At 43.3% G+C, this 20,967-nt stretch overlaps 2 protein-coding genes across 3 annotated transcripts; both read right to left on the bottom strand.

Moving 5' to 3' along the window:
* Positions 1-4,318: 4,318 nt before the first annotated feature.
* On the bottom strand, positions 4,319-6,611 carry LOC125521894 (geraniol 8-hydroxylase-like). The gene is made up of 2 exons (XM_048686955.1): positions 5,523-6,611; positions 4,319-5,183 (listed from the first exon to the last, which is right to left on the bottom strand). The coding sequence occupies exons 1-2, from the start codon at positions 6,441-6,443 to the stop codon at positions 4,560-4,562; spliced, it is 1,545 nt and encodes a 514-aa protein (XP_048542912.1). The 5' UTR covers positions 6,444-6,611; the 3' UTR covers positions 4,319-4,559.
* Positions 6,612-12,788: 6,177 nt separating this feature from the next.
* On the bottom strand, positions 12,789-15,850 carry LOC125520546 (probable ribosome-binding factor A, chloroplastic; the record flags this gene model as incomplete). 2 transcript variants are annotated; one of them, XM_048685500.1, is given in 4 exon segments in its annotated part: positions 12,789-13,204; positions 14,305-14,513; positions 15,195-15,368; positions 15,464-15,850. In XM_048685500.1, coding segments are annotated over 3 exon segments (717 nt in total), but the record flags the coding sequence as incomplete, so codon positions are not given.
* Between the last annotated feature and the right edge of the window lie 5,117 nt (positions 15,851-20,967).

Below are 20,967 nucleotides of genomic sequence, written 5' to 3'. Positions count from 1 at the left end.
AAAAGTTAGGGCTAATTATTTTGCGTGAGTAATTGTCATGCCGTGTATGTGGGTGGTCACCTGTAACACTCTAAACTCTCTTCTTATTTAATGGATGAGGCAAATCTTATGCCTCCGTTTCGAAAAAAATACTCGGCAGAGATGAAGAAGCTCGGTAAAGACAAATTTTTAAGGAGTGACGCATCGATGGACAAATTTTAGGACAGAAACAGATTTGTTTTCTTCTCTTGCTAAGTGTTGTCTTCATTTATGAGAGAATAAGTCACCTTGAGGAAATTTTATAGTGGTTCCTTATGTTGTTTTGTCGCCAATTTTCTTTAAAGTGTTGCCTTGGATTACTAAAAAATCATCTTCTTTAGCTTGTTTAGAAACATCTTCTTATTTAGCTTCAAACTAGCTTGAAATCCGCTGGAGATCGCTACAAGCTGAACACGAGCCACTTTCTACTATTCGACCTTGAGGTTCGTTTGTGCTCGGTAAAATTTTAGTATAAATTGAGTTGAGCCCACTCCAACTCACTCGAAAGCGACTTGTTTGCAACCTTATCTACAATGTCGTTCTTACCAATGCCTCGACAACACGAAGAGCTTGGGCAAAACACAAACACATTGATGGACAAATTTTAATTCTCAATCTTAAAATACCCTACCACTTAGTCTCCCGCTGGCACTCACCATACATACACTTGGAATCAAACACAAACACATCGTTCCGAATTCTCTATATACTACTTCAAAATGTGTAGTGTTCCCTTTCCTGTCGATCAGACCGCGTCCCGCCATTCCCGTCGTCTTCCCTCTTTCCCTCCCAGCACGTTCCTCCTCCATCGATTATTTTCCTACCCTCCACCCCACAATTTTCTTTCTATTTCTTCTCACCAACTATAGTCCACACGGTTTTTATCAACCACCATAATTAACAAGAATGAATTGTTTCATAACTGCCAATTTAATCAATCTAGAGCAATCACCCTAACCGGCGCCTCCTTCTCAGCTTCGCCCTTGGCCGCGCCTCCTCCTCTCCATGTAATCGTCAACTGCGGTAACGAGTTGTTCTCCTACGCCATGTTCACCCACGACATCCGCATCTTTCGTGTACCTGCTGCAGTTGTCGTCGTTGCGGCTGCGATGGCGACGACGATGACAGATATGAGTTCCACCTACTCGGTTTGAAAGAACGGTAGATGCCACGAGGAAGCGGAATCTGAGTCCTACCCAGAGGGCTGGACCTATTCGTTCGTGGTTGTGGCGGATGCCGAAATCGTCGGCGATGGCAAATTCGTTTGTGTCGTACTACCCTGCACGAGTGTCATCGGATCATCGTCCTTGTGGCCGGTTGTAGCCATGGATGGTGGAATTACATTGCGTTGTCCCATTTGAAATTATGCCTGCAGTAGGACCTATAGGCGGATTAGGGTGACATGTTGAGCTAATAATTTTTCTTTCAACTGTGTTGAGGTAGTGCACTGCTTAAACAGAGAGATTAATCATCAGCATAAAGATGATCAATGGATATATGCAGAATAATTAGATCTGGATGTGGATATGTGCGTCCTCATGACTATATTGGTTGAAGAAATGGTCGGAAAACAGGAAACCTCGATGCATGATAGTGTCACAGTGATTCACAAAGGCGGATAACACCGCATGGAAGGCGTGTAAGTGAGCACCCTGGATCGGGATTACAACTGCAGCATATAATTTTTTTCCCAATTGCAGCATGTACTCCCTCCATTCCCTTATACAAGGCCACTTCCTTTTTTGTGTCAAACTTTGACTTATAATTTTGGTCAAAAAAAATAAGGATTATATGTCATAAAAAATATTATTAGAAAGTTCTTTGGAATGTGCATTCGATGACATACTTTTCGTGGTATATAACTCACCTTTTGTTGATAAAATTAATCTTCAAAGTTAGATATAAAAATATAAAATGGCCTTGTATAAAGGAATGGAGGGAGTATACTTTTTTCCAAACTACAGGATAACGAAAACACATAACGACCCATTTATCAAGCCTCAAAGAAAAAATCCGCCGCAGAAATGTGCAGGCATGACAGTAGTTTTCACATATATCGCATTTGAAGATCGGTGAAGGAGAATAATTAATTGGAAAAAAAATAGTTGGCTCCCCCAAAAAAAAGAAGAGTTGGCATGGGGGGCAGGTTCGGTGAGCAATCCGACTGGGCCACGGCTGGAGGCGTCGTAGACCCCGCAGCACAAGGCCGTCCCAGCCCAGGAGGAGAAGAGGACTCCCATGGAACCGGCGCGATGTCGCCATGCCCACCATTGAAGAGCCTTTTCTTTTTTCTTTTTTGTCTTTTAAATTAAATTAAATTAAATACTTCTGAAATATATATTAGAGTGAAATAACCACAATATGCCACTCAGGCCCACTGAACAAACACCCACGCCAACTCCTTTAGCCCTCCGAGGCTGGAGTTACAGGCGTGCACCACGACGCCCCGCAGGTACAACGACGGGTGCTACGTATATATGCCGGTGTACGTCGTACTCAGCTGGCAATGTGGTATTATTTACTTTTTTTAAGGGGACGAAGTATGCTCAAAAAAAAAGGGGGACGAGGTATTATTTATATATTAATTAAAGTTTGCAGGGCGAACGAAATTAAGGGGTCAGGCCTGCTGGGCCGGCCGCAACTCGAACTGAACGATTTAAAGACACTTGGTAAAATCCAAACATGGCATTCCCTACAAAAAGAAACATTAGTGCTCCTGGCCGGCCCAGTTAAAAGAAGTGACTTAACGTGGCAAACGACGGAGCAACTAGTTGACGAGCGCTTTTTTGGGACCCTCACAACGATCAGCGTCACTTGACGCGTTCTCACCCGTTCGCCATGTGTCACGCTTTGGGCATTTCTTTCGGATTTTGTTTTTTCTTTATTTTTTCATAGGGGTTTTCGGCTTTTCAAACAGGGTTTTTCGACGTTTTTGTTTTTCACCAGTCTTTCTTAATTTTTGGGTAAAAAAAATCAAAAAGAATAACGTGAAGAAACGCGTTTTCTTTTTTCTCCTTTCGCGCTAGAGTCACAGTTTTGCTTCCGCGACAGGCGTTGTTTTGCTTTCGCGAGAGTCACGGCTGTGCCTCTTGGAAACGAAAAAAAAACATGTTTTCTGTTTTTTTTTTCGCGAGACTCACAGTTTTGCTTCTGTGAGAGTCACGGTTGTGCTTTCGCGAGAGTCATGGCGGTGCCTCTCAAAAACGAAAAAAACGCGTTTTCTATTTGAGAGTCACGATTTTGCTTCCACGGAAGGCACGGTTGTGCTTTCGCGAGAGTCACGGCCGTGCCTCTCGGAAACGGGAAAAAACATGTTTTCTGTTTTTTTTCCTTTCGCTGGAGTCACGGTTTTGCTTCCGCGAGAGGCACGGTTGTGCGTTCACGAGAGTCACGGTCGTGCCTCCTTGGAAACGAAAAAAAATAACATGTTTTCCCTTCTTCTTTTTTTCTTCCGCGAGAATCACGGTTTTGCTTCCACGAGAGGCACAGTTGTGATTTTGTGAGAGGCACGGGCGTGCCTTTTTTGGAAAGGAAAAAAACCCGTGCTCCCGGTTCGGTTTTTTCGTCCGATTTTTTCGTGAATAAAAAGTTCATCAAACCTATCAACATGGGATCTAATTTTGAAAATCTCGACGCGAGCAATCCAACGGTGAAAGCGGTTCGAGATTTGGACGCACGGTTTAAGAGATAAAACGTTTTGAATAACGAATCTACGAAAAAAGGAAAAACTCCAAGGTTGCGACAAGTGGCGCACATGCAGCACGCCACTTGTCACAGCCTCGGAAGGTTGGAATGCTCTTTGCAACGAGTACTCCCCAACTAGTGATTTCGGGCGAACGATTAGTGCATTTCTTTTCCTTCCTATTGTGGCTTAACAAGTCAGAAAAAATAACAAGAATACAGAATAACCCTTTTTTCATAACACATTGCAAAATTAACCCCAAAACTATGTTAGCGCGCCATTGGTTTTTCCCTATAGTGAATTCAAAGTCCTACAAGAAACAAATACTCCCTCTGTTCGGAAATAAGTGACGTGGTTTTAGTTCAAAAAATCATACATGAGCTTCGCATTTCACGTGATAAACAAAGTGCAAAAGAAGAGTCAAAAAGGAAATATAATCACCACCACATGGTATCACTGATATCTTTTGAACCGGATTTCAACATGCCTCAATCTATTAATTAAGGAGAAAAAATTGAACATATAATTAACGAAAAATCAACCAAAGACCATCACAACACACCCCAAACTGACGGGACCGGCAGGTCTATCTACCCATATTCATTGGGTAGAGAGAAATGGTACAAGAGACGGCTCGATTAATTAACGGAAAACTGGGCTAAAATCCAAACAAACAGGCAAGACCACTTAGCTAAACAAGGAGGTTTATAAGCACCGACGGACTAACACGACACCCTGACACATAAGGATCCTCTACAAGACTCATGAGCCCATAGAACATAAAGATACACATATTCATTATCCGGTCCATTGGTGTGTGCTACATTTTGCACAAGAAGAAGCAAAGCAATTGTTATCATCAACGGTTGTCATCCACTAACATTGGTGTAGCAATAGCACGGAGAGGCACGGCCTTCGTGAGTGTCACCCCAAACTTCTCACGCATATCAATCCCACTCCTCTCCACCTCCGTCGGGAGCCTCCACTCGAACCGATGCAACAACGACCCGAGAACTAGATGCACCATCCTGATCGCTAGCGGCATCCCTGGGCACATCCGGCGCCCAGCACCAAATGGGATCAGCTCAAAGTCTCCGCCTCTATAGTCCACCGCCCTCCCGAGAAACCTCTCCGGCATGAACTTCTCAGGCTCAGACCAGATAGCCTCGTCCCGCCCCATCGCCCACACGTTCACCAGCACACGTGCGCCTTTGGGTATTGTGTAACCCGCGATTCTTATGGTCGTCTGAGCTTGGCGCGGTAGCAGCAATGGAGCGGGAGGGTGCAGCCGGAAGGTTTCTTTGATCACAGCTTGGAGGTAGGGCAACTTGTCGATGTCAGCTTCTTCGATGTCTCTCTCTGAGCCGATGACTCTTGCAAGTTCGTCGTGCACTTTGGCCATTGATGATGGGTTTTGAAGAAGCTCCGCCATAGCCCATTCTATTGTGCTGGAGGTTGTGTCACTGCCAGCAGCAAACAGGTCCTAATAAGACATATACATGTGTTGTGAAACAATCAGTATTATCATAAATATTATCAGGATGCAGTGACGCTAATCTGCACCCCGATTTGTACCGTGAATGGGCAAAATAAATATTTTGATAAGCTATACTTTTGGTCATATATTCAACCACGACCATTTTTTCCAAATGGATATACATGCATGCTGGTAAAAATAACAATCTTCCTACCAGATTTGCCCCGGCCGTAAAAATAAGTTTGAACCACACTTTCGGATGTCGTAGAGCGTAATTTGTTTATCGCAACTTGCTAGACAGCGACCAAAGGAACCTTACGCACATGGGTATGATGTGTTACTTACCGAGAACAGCGACCGGAGCGTGTCGCGATCCAGCAGCGCGGCCTGGCCGTCGTCCCGCTCCGCCACATCCAGCAGCACGTCCAGGAAGTCGCCGCCGTCGTTGTCGTCGGTCTTCTTCCTGGGCTCGCCGGCGGCGTCGCGCGCGCGGCGGCCCAGTCTCTGCTCCACCTCCTTGTCGAACACCAGGTGCAGACGCGCGAACAGCCGCGCTAACTGCCGGCGCAGGCCCTGCAGGTCGGCCGCCGCGAGCGCGGGGAAGAAGTCCGACACGTTCGGGCTGCCGGCCACCTCCATGATCTCCGCCACCAGCACCTGGAACCCCTTGGACCCTCCGTGGTCGTCGAGGCTGGTCACGTCCGTCGAGAACACGGTGCGAGACAGTAGGTTCAGGCTGGTCGCGAACGCCACGCGGCCGACGTCCACGGCCGCGCCGTCGCGAGCCAGCCGGGCCACGTGCGCCGCGAGCTCCCGCACCTTCTCGGCCCGGAGGCGCTGGAGCGCGTCGAGCCGGTGCGGCGCGAACAGCTCCGTGGCCATGATCCGGCGGAGCGAGCGCCACCGCGGCGCGTGGGGCAGCCAGGCCACGGAGCTCCTGGCGTGCGCGCCGACCGCGTCCTGCACGGCCCGGGTGGCGAAGACGGCGTCGTGCTTCTGGAGGAACTCGCGGGCGGCGTCCGGGGAGGAGACGACCACCGTGGTGACCGCGCCCAGGCGGAGCGACATGAGCGGGCCGTGGGTCCTTGCGAGGCGGGCGAGGGAGCGGTGCGGCTGGTCGCCCAGGAGGTGGAGGCTCCCGATGAGCGGTAGCGGGCGGGGGCCTGGAGGAAGACCGCGACGGCGTGCCTGCGCGAGGAGGTCGAGTAGATAGAAGAATAGGAGGGGGACGACGAGCCATGGCAGCCATGGAAGAAGAGAAGCCATTGACAAAGAGCTTCGCTAGTGTATGAAAATAGTGAACAGTGTCACAGTGAATTTAGCACGCGTATGGTTGCGTGATTAGGTGCCCCTCTATATTGGCCACTGGTTTTGTTTGTGGTGTGGCCAAGGTAACCCTGGCGGTTCCTAATCCTATTGGGATTGTGTTGCCGGCCAATGGAAATCCCTAGATTATTATAGCCAATTAGCCATGCTAGCCCACAAATCCATTTGACACCAAGCGTGCACGCCACTTTTTTTATCAAGTCTATGACACTAGTCTAAGTTACTATCTCTATAGTGCAAAGTATTATAGTAGCAGTGTTATAGATTTTTTTATTTATTGTCTTATAAACTCATTTTACCTCAGGAAGCGCTATGTTACAGTAACATATTTATGTTACTTCAAACACCTCTCACCTCATTAAATACTTGTCACATAAGTAAAATTATTTTGGGGTGTGTTAAGTTACTATCTAAGTTACCCCACTATGGCTAGCCTAATAATGGCCGTGGACGCGGAAGGATGACCTTTGAGGTGAGCGGAGTTAGACATTGAGGAAGACGTAAAGACCTCTGTCATGGCTCTTCACAATGCCATGATTTTCATGTGGCTCCTATTTGACGCACAAGGGGCGCTCGTATGGGCTGACCTATACATTGCCAGTCAACCCATTTTCCTTTGCTTCTAATTCATTCAGGTCTCTATCTCGATTTTTCTTGGTTTTCTGGTTTCTTTTTCTTTTTTTTTCTTCTCTTGTTCATTTAAAAAAGATCATGGTTTTAGAAACACTAATGACTTTTTAAAATGTTTTGAATTTTTTAAAAGTTAAGAAGTTTTACTTAAAATACCAAATTCTTAAAAATTTGTTCATGGTTTTTTAAACATGTTTGGAACTTTCAAAAAATTGTTCATAATTTTGTTTTTTGATTAGCGTTCAATCATTGTTTGAAAATGGTTCCAGTTTTTTGAATATGTTCAGAAAAACCTGGAGGAAACCAAACGAAAATCAAAGCAAGAAAGAAAACATAGCCCAGTCGATAATTGGATGAATAGTATGTGTGTATAATTTCAGAATGAAATACCTTGAGATGTGATCTGTGCATAAAGAGCAAAGTCATGAACTTTTGGGATGAATAGTAGCATGTGTTGGAAAGCCACAAAGTTCTCTGCACACGTGCATTATGCTAGGGGAGGCACCCTCCAGCGAACCTTAAGGCCCTGTTTGGTACAGCTCCACTCCACAAATCCGGGAGCGGAGTTGGCGGAGCTGCAGTTCAAATCGGAGGAGCTGTGGTTTCCCCGCTCCGCAGATTCCGGGAACGGATGATTACCGAACAGGGGCTAAGAAGACCTAATTGCCAAACTAATGAAAAAATGTCATCTCTCTAATATTATAAAAATAAAATGAGTATGATTAAAAAGGCAGTATGAACTACAAGAAATAATAATTGTCATGCTAAACTTTAAAACTACAATCCTCGGGTTATACCCTGAAAAAAACACAAATCTTTAAATTGAGAAAATGCCATGCTGTGAAAAAATTGATGCGCGTCATTATAAAACTGCATCCTCTAGATAAAAAGTTTTATCTGGATAAGCCCGAAAAAAACGTCATGCCATTAAAAATATGTCATCCTCTCAAACATTAAGAAATGCCATCCTATTTGTAACAAAAAATGCCATCCGCTCAATAATTAAAATGCCATCCTATTATTGATAAAAATGCCATCCTATTATTAAATAAAAATGCCATGCTCTTAGTAATAAAAAGTACCATGCCGATAAAAATAAAAATGTTTTCTCTTAATAATAAAAAGTGCCATCCTATTATTGATAAAATGCCATTCTATTGTTAATAGAAATGCCATCCTATTGTTAATATAAACTGCCATACCATTAAAAATAAAAAATGCCATGCTATAGAAAATAAAACTGTCGTCTCTCATATAAAAAAGGCAACCTCTTAAAAATCGCCATGCTATAAAGAAACTGCCAGAGAAAATGAAAAAAAAATCGGGATTTCCGGTATTGCAAAATATGTGGCATTTTAAACACAAAACATTCACAAAAGCCCTCTCATCATGCGGTGATTGGGCGCTTGAGCACACGCAGGGGGTCGCAACGCTCGGTTTCGGACCAGATAGGCTTTCCTCTTAAGTATGTGCGCAACGAGTTGAATTTCCTTTTTAACTAACCAGAGTGGCAGAGATTGAGGACACGCCGGCCCCCCACCCCCCGTTGAAATCAGGGGGGGCGAGAGAGATTAGGGAAAGTGGTGGGCCCGTGCTTGCATGTGTGGCTAAATTCACGGAGCAGAGAGAACGTGCTGGACCAGGGTGCTTGCATGCAAATGAGAAAGAAAATTTTGGTGGGTCCAGGCGCTCACGGGATTGCTACCATTCCTTGCATGCATCCTCATGCTGGGCACAAGGTAGGACCCACTAATAATGACCCTGATAGTTTAGAAATGGAAAGTGGAAGGAGATACGCCGCTGTCTGTCGCGCGTCGCAACGCGCGAGCGCGAAGGAGTGATTTCGAGATACAGAGGATAAGGAAGCACTTAATAGATCATGAGGGTGGCATGCCCCCCTGTCTTGAAAGGGGCGACCTATATCTTGAATAGGGTCTTTAGTAAAAAAAGCCACTATCTACATCCAAATCCGGATCGAAGGTAATCAACCATTTTCTATCACGGTTTCCGAAGCGATAGGAAGAAAGGGATGGGGAGGAGCTATCCATCTAACCTCAGGTGGCCCAAGAACTGGGAGACGAGGGCATGCCCGACGGCTTAGTCACTCCACCACTGTTCGTCCAACTATCTTCTGTGACTTCTAAGCCCAGACATGAGAAACACATGGTAGAGAAAAGACATATGAGTATGGATAATTCATTTACACAGGGGGCGTAGTTACTCACCGTGTGCTCATCTACACTCGATGAACAGTAAGTATGTGTGCATGTGAAGCTGGTAGTCACTCCACCATGGGCTCATCTACACGATCAGTAGTACATTCAATATATAGTTAAAAAACTGAATCTTGCTGGCATCGAAGATGCTTCAGTGCGCAGGGAGTGTGCAAAATCTCGTGGTGTTTGCACATTTGAGGAGCTCTAGGCAAAAAAAGACCGAATCTTTGCATTTTATGAGTATAGAGTATACCAGGAGGGTGACATTTTGGTGCTCGGGAGCATCTGCTACTGGTGATGAACAGTAAAAATAAAAAAAAAGCTTGAATTTTATTGGCGCAAGCGATGAACAAGATCTCTAGGTGTGTGCAAATATATGTGGTGATATGACATCGTAGAAGCTCTGGAAAAAAACAACAGAGTTTTCAAAAAGGTTCAATTTTTTTTTGATTTTGGAGCACAGATCTTGTGTTTTCAGTCTCAAGCTCCTCGTATGTCACATTTCCATGAAACGTCGCACGCCCACAGGAAACTTGTTCATCTTTGATGTGTAAAAATTTCAGATTTGTTTGATTTTCTATGCTATTTTATTAGATTTTACTGTTCATCCATGATCAGATGTGCACGTCGCGAGCTCTGGATTTTCGGGATATCGGCTTGTATTTCTGACTTTAGTTTATTGCACGTAATAGTGAGCACAATAGAGACAGTGAGCCTGGCAACGATCCTAGCTCCATAGAGGCAAAAACAGTCACACATTGCTCACTAGTAATGATCGTCACAGCCAGAAAATTAAGAATCATCGCCAATATTACGAAATTGCCCACCACACAAAACGCTAGCCCATCTGCGGAAGACTAGAAAGAATAGAAGCACAACTTCATATGGAGACATGTAACGCGGCGGGATAGAGTACGACGCGACAACCACCCAGCCACTGCCCTAGTTGTGCTCATTCCATGGTTTCTTCCTTTTTCTTCTTTCTCATTCCCTTTTTCTCTTTTCTGTCCTTCTTTGCTTTTCCTTTTTCTAATTCGAGAAACTTTCTTTCTTCATAAGTTTTTTCTGCAAAATCGATGAATTTTTTTCAAATTGGGTGAACTTTTTCATATTTGATGAACTTTTTTCAAATTTTTGATGAGCTCTTTCAAATTCCACAAACTGTTTTTAAAATTTGATGAACTTTTTTCACATCCGATGAACTTTTTTCAATTTTTTTGTGAACTTTTTTCCAAATTTTCTGAACTTTTTTCAAATTCTATGTTTCTTTTCAAATCCGATGAACAATTTTTTCAGAGTTGATGATTTTTTTTTTGAAAATCGATGCACTTTTTTCAAACTTGCGAACTTTTTTTAGAATCGATGAACTTTTTTTCAAATTTGTGAACTTTTTTGACAGTCTATGGATTTTTTTCAGTATTATGAACGTTCTGAATTCATGAACGCGTTTTAATATATGAACCTTTTTCTAATTCGTGATGTTTTTTAAAATCTGGGGACATCCAAATTTTGTTCACATTTCTTTTCAAAAGAAATCCCGTTTTTCTAAATAGCGCGGCCAAAGTTTAGTTCTTAAAACCTTCGCGTTGTAATATTTCGCTAGTGGTTAATAGGTCAAGTGGTTACCCAACCATTAACTGGAGCTGCTGGCGCAGGTTTGAATCCTTAAGAGAGCAACATTGTTTGTTGTTTTTTCGCGCCATGAATGGATTTTTGCACTGCACAGCGTGCCCAGATTGCTCATGGGACGGCCCACTAGCGTGCCGCAGTGGGCGCTAGTAGTCTGAAGAGGCGCATGAGGCGCCCAATAGGAGCTCTCGCCCTGGTCTTCCAGAGGCCGCACAGTGGGCGCCGCAACTGGGCCAGCCGAAGCTAGCGAATTGTAGTACACCTAAAAAAATGTGACTCTTTTTGAGAATCAACCCAAAATCTCCTGTGGCCGAAGAAGTGCCATTACCACTGGAGCTAGCGTACGTTGCTTTATATGGAACTGCATGAAATAATTAAAGAAGCAAAACCAGCGACGATATGTTTAAAAAAATTCAAAAACTAAACTTTTTTTTGAAAAAACGCGAGCACATTCCAAATTCGTTAACAAGTTTTTAAAAAGTCACACATTTTCAAAACATGGGATTTTTTAACGACTGAACAATTTTTCTGAAACACGTTTTTCTAAGACTCTTGATTTTTTTAAATAATGCGAACATTTATTGAATTCCACAAAATAATGTAACACCAACATTTTTTGAACTTCTGGAACAAAATTTGGAAATACGAACATTTTTTTCAAACTGGAACATTTCTTTGAAATTCCAGACCAAAATTTGGAACGTGAAATTTATTTTAAAACTAGAACTTTTTCTAAACTCCTTAACAAATTCTAAAATAAGAACATTTTTGAAAATTTCTGAACAATTATTAAAACAGGAACATTGTTTTAAACCCTTGAACAACACTATAAAGCATGAACATTTTTTGAAATTTGTGATTTAAAAAAAACGTGAACATTTTTTGAAACTCCCAAAAAATTGGAAACATGAACATTTTGAAATGGAATTATTTATTGAAATCTCCAATATTTCTGAAAAGTTGGGAACATTTTTGAAAAGGCAACATCTTGGATAAACTTTAAAGCATGAACTTTTTTTATGTTTGAAAAAAAATTAAATTCGGAACATTTTATGAATTTTATTAATTTAAGGATAAAAAAAGAAACAGAAAAAGGAACAAAAAGAATGAAATAAACAGGAAAAGAAATAATATAGAAAACGAAGAAACAAAAATGAAAAACCAAAAAAGCGATAAAACCAGGACAAAAAACCAGTTCAGGAATCTTCTAGAAGGTTCCCAAAACCGGAATAAAAAAAGCAATACAGAAAAATACGAATGCTAGATAATGGGTCGGCCCACTGCATCGCTCTCTCGCGTATCTCGCAGTGAGCATCCTTTCTTCGCCCTTTTCAGTGGAGCACGCTCCTTCGCCTCTTTTATCATGCTTCTCGTTGTCATCGGCCTCCTTCTCCAGCTCTTCCATGAGACGGCTGATGCAAGCATCTTCGTCACACTTGGACGCTATCGGGCACTCCGCGACGTCTGCGGGTGTCATATGCACAGCCACCAACGCCGGATTAATGCGGCCTCAAGCTTGTCGAGGTGGTTCGTCGTGAACACAATGATCCGATCGCCGCCGTGCGCCGACCAGAGCACGTCGATGAAGTCGAGCAAAAAATATAGCAAAGGATGCACATCTTCGGACGGGAACAAAATGACTGAAACAAAAAGTTTTTTCAAGCGCCCAACATATAATCAGCTCCAAACGCTTTTATATTTATTTACGGAGGGAGTAACCAACAAATCATAACGAGTCCATTGAATTTGCAGCTAGCTACTGCCCCTTTCGCCCAAATTTAAGACCCCGCACTGCATTTTGAAGAAGAGAGAAGAAAATTTGGCCTTTCAATTTATCACAGGAACCTTGAAGTTGTACTGAATCTTACAGGACAGGACCGCCACCCAAAAGGGAATGAACAGTGAATGTTACCTACCCGCCTTTGTGCTACAAAACATTTTGAAGGGAGATGTACAAGTCAGCTCCCAAACCAAATACAAAATGAAAGGCGTGTGCCTCCATGTTCAATCAGCGACAGGAATAGACACAGCAGGTGGACATAAAAGGGACTGGTTAGCACACAGAACGGGATGGACATCAGCGAAACTGTCTCCTACTAAGGGTCAGGTCAGATACTGATCTGGTGAACATGGTACTCCGATATTATGCCCGCTGAATTCGCTTCAGATATTGTCAGCTTTCGAGCTTTGTCGATGAGTTGGACACGGAACAAAACTCCAGGGGAACTGCACAGATAGATAACACCAATTATAACACTAACACTTGATAAGTTGTCATCATCACATCGTCACCAGATGTCGCATCTGTAACAAGGTAACATATTATGTGCTACAGGCTGACATTTCCAAAGTGGCACGTTTGATATGCCAAGGACCTGTTGATCCAATCCAGGTTTTCTTTAAGGAAATTGGTTTTACTGTAAATTCAGCTAGTGCTCAAGGTAAAGTAGTTTAACATTGCCTGTCTGCCTTTGGCATTTGCATCTTACAGTTGCAGGACCACTGCCAAAAAGGAACCACCAGACAACATTGCCTATCTGCCTTTGGCCTTTGCACCAGAAAACAATTGAAACAAACATGTAAAAGACCAAATAGAGAACTGAAAACTGAAAGGCAACTGCCTAGCTCCATGTTCATTAAGATGAACAGACACACAGCAGGTGGACATAACATAACAGGGACCAGTTAGCATACAGACAAGGATGGACATCAGTGGAAACTGTCTCCTATTGATGGTCAGATACTGATCCGGTGAACATAGTATGATGATAGCGCGTCCTATAAATTGGCTTTAGATATCGTCAGTCTTGAAAGAATGGATATTGCCTTGATTCTTCTAATTGGCAGCAGACGTCTCCGCGAAGCTCTTCAAGCAGTGAGATACCATGGAGCGCTTTGTCAACGAGGTGAACGTGGAACTAAACTCTACAAGAACTGCATAGATGGATAATGACAATCATCATATTTCTAAAAACTTGGTAAGTTCTCATCGTCAGGACATATCGCATTTGTCACTTACTGAACTGCAGTAACAAGGTAACAACATATTACATGCTGCAAGTTGACATTTCGAAAGTGGCATGCTTAATATAGCACTAGGAGCATGTTGATCTAATCCAGTTTTTGTAATTAAATTGCTTTTACTGTAAAACTAGTTACCGCTTAAGTTAAAATAGTTTCTTTTTAGTTGCCCGCCTAGTGTCTCATCCATGACTTTTGTTAGCACACAGGAGTGTATCCTGCTGTACATACGCATTGCATGAACTAACCTAAATACTATGGCAACCTGCCATACTTGAAGAGCTTGTTCGGGGCAAGAAACAGACCTGATGAGCTCTGAAGTTGATCGAATGGTGACCGAGATTTGAGAAGGGGTGGGCTATTTTACATAAATTATGTCCTCCTCATCTGGCTCATCCCCCTCCCAGTCACCATCTTCTTCTTCTGCCATATCTGAAGCTTCTCCATCCTCTTCTTCACCATTACCTTCTCTCTGCTCCCTTTCCTCCTTTAGTTTGTCCAGTATAGTAAGAATCTGCAGAGGTGAGTCGGTTAGACAAAGATCTTCCTGGTACATATGAGAAAAACATGAAAAATGGTCCATGTAATGATTCTTTGTGTTAACAATATAGTAGATCCTACGGCAGATTAAAATGCCCAGTATGTAGGTATCGACAAAACATATACACTGATTCTTATCCATATAACAAGCAAATGATGATTCTAGTTTTCACCTAAACTGAACTGCAAATACACTACAAAATGTAAACAAACAGAGCAGTTTTAACATGGTCCCTCTTACCCCCTCTTTTCACATGAGAGGTAAGAGTATAAAATAGATCTTAGCAAGCGACTGTCAAGTACCAGCTTGTGAATTGCAAGGGAAGAGAAAAGATCAGTTAAGATAAGTATTTCGCACTACGTTTTACAACAATCGCAGAAGGAAGTATCGAATGGTCATGTAAACGAGTTTAAAGAAACATGGTGTCGAAAACTCTGCTCTGCAGCAGCAACGATGGTAGTAGTAACAAATACTAGCAGGCAGTGAATACTGAATAAGGTCTGACCATGAACTAGTGAAAACTGAAAAATGAAAAATGGGTGAAAGCTCGTGGTGATGGTGCAGCTAGATGAGTACTGTATGTTTATGGCAACAGAAGAACAAACTTGCATTTCTTGACACGCTAATGTCTGGCAAAAACAGAATCAAGCATACCCTGCTTCCGCGCTCCATGGACTCGTCCTCGATGAACCGTATCTCGGGCGTGAGTCGCAGCTTCATCCGCTTCCCAATCTGGCTCCTGACGTACTTGGTCTTGTCCTTGAGCCCGGCCATGGCCACCTTCTTCCCCCTCTCGTCCCCAAACACGGACACATACACCTTACACACCTGCAGACAGACAAGGAACTCAGCATCACCCCCGCAACCCACCGTCCCAGATTGCGGCGCAGCCGCATCGTTTCGAGCAAGCGGCCGGGGTCTACCTGCAGGTCGTTGGAGAGCTCGACGTCGGCGATGGTGGTGAGGGAGGAGAGGTAGCGGTCGGCGCCGAGGGCGGCCTCGGGGAGGACGGCGCGCTGCATCACGGGGTCGCGGGTCAGCATGTCCGCCAGCTCCCGCTGGATCTGCTTCGCCACCATCCGCACCCGCCGCTCCTTGGCCATGCACCGCACCACGCGCAGCGACGTCGGCGACCACGACGACGGCCACGGCAGCCGCCGCACGGAGACGGGCGCCGCGGCGACGAGGGCCCGCGGCAGCGGCGGGGACACCAGCGGCCGGCACGGGAACATCCTCGCGGTGGTGGGGGATTTTGCGCCGCGGTGAGGCCGTCGGCCGTCGCTGTGGGGGAGTGGGAAGGGGATAGTGTTGAGAATCCAACAATATCTCCCGGCTCGATTTAAAAGAAAATTCCCAAAATAATGTGCAAATAGTGTATGGTTATAAAAACCCTTTGTTAAGTCCATTTTCTATTAGAATTGTTTTGTATCCATAGGAAATTATGTATTTACATTATAATGTGGTTAGATTTTAGCTTCTTGTTGGACGAATTACCCATGGTGCTCGTGTCTTGAACAAATGTGTGCCAGTGTAATAGTGTTTCTATACTCTATACATCGCCAATTACGTGTGGTCCATGTCTTCCATGATTAAACTTTGATCGTTTCGGTGTGACGCTCGGAGTAGAACATGGAAAAAGCATTGAGGAGAGAATGGTTTGAGACGCGAGAGCGGTATCAATATCCCATTGCAGGGTTTCTGGGCGGAATGGGATTCATATTGAGCTGCTAATTGATAATAGAGCTACCAAATTACAGCCTGACCATGCCAAACATGTTCTTTCTTTATCAAATGACACCGTGAACAGACCGCGTTTCAAAATGCATGAAGCAAACATATCATTAATTAAGGACGTGTTTGGTTATAAAAAGGTAACGTAAATGCAAACATAACGAAATAACACCGCTAAAGTAAACGTAATGGGTAAAAGTCGACATGTTTGTTTCAACATTGTAACTATAATTCTCTGCCATCTTCCAACATGTTTCAATCACAAGGTAAGATGCAACCAAAAAATCACATAAAAATGGGGGAGAATCAACTAATCGAATCATGAACAAGAATTACTAGAACATGTTCATAATTTGAACAATTCAGAACTGGCCAATTTTACAAATGACCCAAATATGGTGAAGAACTCAAACAAGAAAACATGAAGTATAAGAAATGGATCTACACAATTTAGCAGAGAAGGTACCATGCCAAATCATGTGAGAGGGAGTACATGAAAGTTCAAGGGAAGCTCCATCAGTTGATACTAAAAAGACCATCTCAAACACGGCACTTGCGAGCAAGCGCCAGGGAATAAATCCCAGCCATTTTTGAATTTGTGTGCTTCAATCCCGGTCTGTGGGCTCGCTCCTTCATGTGGATGATGGTGCTTGACTAATGCTTGTTGTTATCCATGTAGCTATTGGGTGAGCCTTTTACTTTAACTAGATGATACCCCGTCGTTGCAGCGGGAACACATGGGAATCAGGTTCAACATATTATTTTGATGTCTTGAATTTGAATATGGGACTAAAGGTTTTAAAATACTCATAATTTATTGTATTTGATATTATAAATTTATAAAATATTTATAGAATACAAGTACCATTTCTACTCTTTCTCATGCATGTTGGAAGAAATAAAAGTAGTGGAGTTGATATGTTGACAGAATTAGTACGTGTAGTTATTTTCATGCTGAGAGAAACAATGGTAGTGAAGTTGATGAGGTGGCATATGTGCATGTTGATATAAATGAAGTAGTGGGGACCAACTACTTAAGTATAAATGAATAGATGATCTAAGTGTGGACTAATTATTTTGTGTGTTTGGTGAGGGACGAACTGTTTGTGCAGATGTAGGGTGAAGAAGAGGTGATAGGGTTGCATCGTTTTCAGATTACGTTGGGCTGTTGGTGTATCAGTTTGTATTGGGTTGTATTTATACCGAGTAAGCGCATACTAGAGCAATGAAACCAAACATAATTTAACACTATATGTTACCATCGCAGTCGGATTAAGTTACGAAATCCTGAACCAAACACATTCTAAGATGCACATCAGTTCATGTAGACTCAATGACAAACAAGACTCAAAATATCTAGCCACCATATGTGACATGTCAAGATACACCAACATACACCATCATATGTTACATGTCAAAAGTTGACATTTTTGGGGTATGTATGCTATATTAAGCCATAACGTGCATTTATAGGCATTCAACGGAATCATTCAAAACTGAATTTCAAATGCATGAAAATTATGAAAAAATGGGTTGAAAATCGTATTTGTGTTCTTTATTCTATGTTTAGGCAGTTCACAAGAAAATAAAAGGAGTTCCATACATCAAGGTGCCAAGACTTGACCCTGAAATGGAGCTCATTGAATGTTTAATACCAAAAATGCAAAAAAGTCTAGAAAATATGAAACCTAGCATGGTGTCATTATATGACATCAATAGGCTGCGTAAAAACTTGACAAGGTTTCACAAAAGTAGTGTTGTACACTGCTTAGAAACCGAACCATATCTCAGGGGGTGTTTGGTTTCCTTCAAGAGTCCACACCAACATACGCCTGGCTTGGATGGTGCCTGGATTCTGCTTGTGAGCTGTTTGCTTCATGTCCTCGTCAAAACAATTCCTGCCTGGCCTGGCCGCTCCCAGGTATGTGATTAGCCTGGTCTACTTAGCAAAAAGAGAAAGAAAGAAAACGATTAGCCTGATCCAGCCGTCTGTCTCCGAGCGCCTGGCGGGCTGCAACAACGGCCTGGAGGGAATTTGTCGAAGGACGCTTCGTTCGGATCGATTTGATCGCTCCAGCGAGCGATCGCGAAGGAGCTTTTCCGCGGCCTGGAAGTAATTAAAGCCTAGGAGTTGTACGGTGTCCTTTTTGAAAGTACTTTAAGCACTCAAGTTACAACGGCCAGGCGATGGACAAGAAACAAACACACAGCCAGCAGGCCTAGCGCCCATCCTCTCAGGCTGTATCCAGGCAGCTTTCTTTCCTAGATTTCAATAGATTATTTCTCAAAGTTGCTTCCTAATGTTCACATCTCTAAAGGTGTTTCGTGTCTTTCCATCTTTGCGCTAGCGAAATATTCATATTCATTTTATATATGAAACTATGAGTATTTCCAACAGATGCGCAACCGCGCGGCGCGCTAAAACTTTTTTACAGCGTCGAAATAGCCTCTTTTTTTGCGTGCAGCATGGCGCTGGCTCCAGTGGCCGCTGCAAAATATGGCACGCGCGAGCAGCTCCAGCGCATGTGGTAAATATGCAGCGCTCGCGCCCAGCACAAACAACATTTCACACTCAAAACAGAACCAAGAAGATCAAACACATGAAAAGTAAATCAACAATAAACAGTTCAATTTATTATAACTCAAACAAATAGTTTATCTTCCAATACAACTAATAGTTCAACAATACACCATCAAACATACAACATCACTAGTTTTGTCGGCCATTTCATGCCCGCTACTCCTTGATTAGATCCTTTTAAAGATCATCATGCGTTTTGACAGGTCGAATGACATGATAGGAGACAACAAATGGGGCCACCCCGCAGCCCTCCTCCGCACTCGCACGGGACATCCCAAGAGCTCATATTAATAATAGTCTAAGGGGGTGTTTGGTTTGTGACTAACGTTGCCAAAAATTGCACACCTAAGGTTAGGCAAGTTCGACCAACTTAGGTGAGTGTTTGGTTCAAGCCAAACTTGGGCCCCACATGGCATACACACAAAAAGTGTGGTAAGCTTTTCTTAGGCTTGCCAACTTGTGGCTCTCATTTTGATAAACTAACCTTAGGCAAATTTGGCAAAAATATGTGGCAAAGTATGGCAATGCTAGTCCTAGAACCAAACGGCCCGTAAATCTTGCCCATGCTCATTCCCCACGTCATGTTATGCATGACCACACAAACGTTCATGATGTACCAAAGGATCTTTTGATCCCAAAATCTAGCCGGCCCTCTCACAATAGTAAATTGGGCTTGCAAACTCCCAAAAGCTCTCTCCACATCTTTCCTAGCCGCTGCCCGACAATTGTGGAAATCAAGATTTTTTTTACCTTTCGGTTTTTTCGACGACGTCACAAACGTTTGCCACTTTGGGTAGATGCCATCTGCAAGATAGTATCCCTAGTTGTATGTATGGCCATTTGCTACAAACTCCACCGGTGTAGTTTTATCATTTGCAATCTTATTCATGAGTGGTGACCGATTAAGAACGTTGATGTCATTCAAAGATCCATGCATTTCAAAAAAAGCATGTCAAATCCAAGTCTCTTGATCAGCCACTACTTCAAGGATTATAGTGGAACCTTTTTTCTGGTTGTGTAATTGTCCATGCCATGCCCTAGGACAGTTCTTTCAACTCCAATGCATGCAATCTATTGAACCAAGCATACCTGGGAACCCGTGAGAGTTGTTCATCTCCAAAAGCCTTGCGGTGTCTTCAGCATTGGGAGCTCTCACATACTCCAGACCAAACACTTGCACAATTCTGACTGTGAAGCGCTTGACACACATGATCGCTTGACTCTCACCCATGGCCAAGTGGTTATCAACTAGATCAGTTGTTATATCGTATGCCAACATATGCAAAGTGGCTGTCACCATTTGAAAAGTGCTATGCCCGAGTTCTTCGGCGGCATTCCTCCTTTGCTAAAAAACCCGATCATGGCTCGTCAGTTTCTCTGCAATGTTTGAACAAATCGATGCTCATCCTAAAACGATGCCGAAAGTAAGACTCATGGTATGTGGGACTCTCCACAAAATAGTGCCTCGTCAATCTGTTGTCGGCATCGATCTTATCCCTCCAAATTTTCTGACGATCGATAACCGAACCATCATGCTTCGGCTTTTTATTGACGTGAATAGCTAGGGTCATTGCAAGGTCCTCCTCCTCTTGAATATCAAATTCTTCATCGAAAGAATCATAGGACGAACTCATCTACTGAAAGTGCTAGTGATCGACTAGAGGGAGGGTGGGGGAGGGGGTGGGGTGAATAGGCGATTTTTAGGAAAGTCTTCAAAACATGGGATTTTCGAAGACAAACGATAGAAATAAACCTATTACCATGCAGCGGAAGGTAGACTACACTAAGCAACCCATAGTCAAGTATTCAATGAAGTGAAAGCACAACAACTAATGGCAGCTAGGCAGTATGGATCAGGTAGGAAGATAGTACGAAGCCAATCAGAACAAGCAGTCACTCAGTGAAGACAAAAGATAATGCAAACAAACAATGACTTCACAAGGATCAACTGTAAATAAAGAGATGGGAAGGATAGAAACAGTGACTCGTTGAAGACAATGATTTGTTGGACCAGTTCCAGTTCCTGTGACAACTGTACGTCTGGTTAGGGAGGCAGAGATTCAACTCAGAAGACCGTGTCTTCACCTTATTCCCCTTGAGCTAAGGACACCCAGT

This window comes from Triticum urartu, chromosome 7 (genome assembly GCF_003073215.2).
Source record: "Triticum urartu cultivar G1812 chromosome 7, Tu2.1, whole genome shotgun sequence".
NCBI classification, from domain to species: domain Eukaryota; kingdom Viridiplantae; phylum Streptophyta; class Magnoliopsida; order Poales; family Poaceae; genus Triticum; species Triticum urartu.
This window is presented reverse-complemented; position numbering and strand designations above follow the sequence as displayed.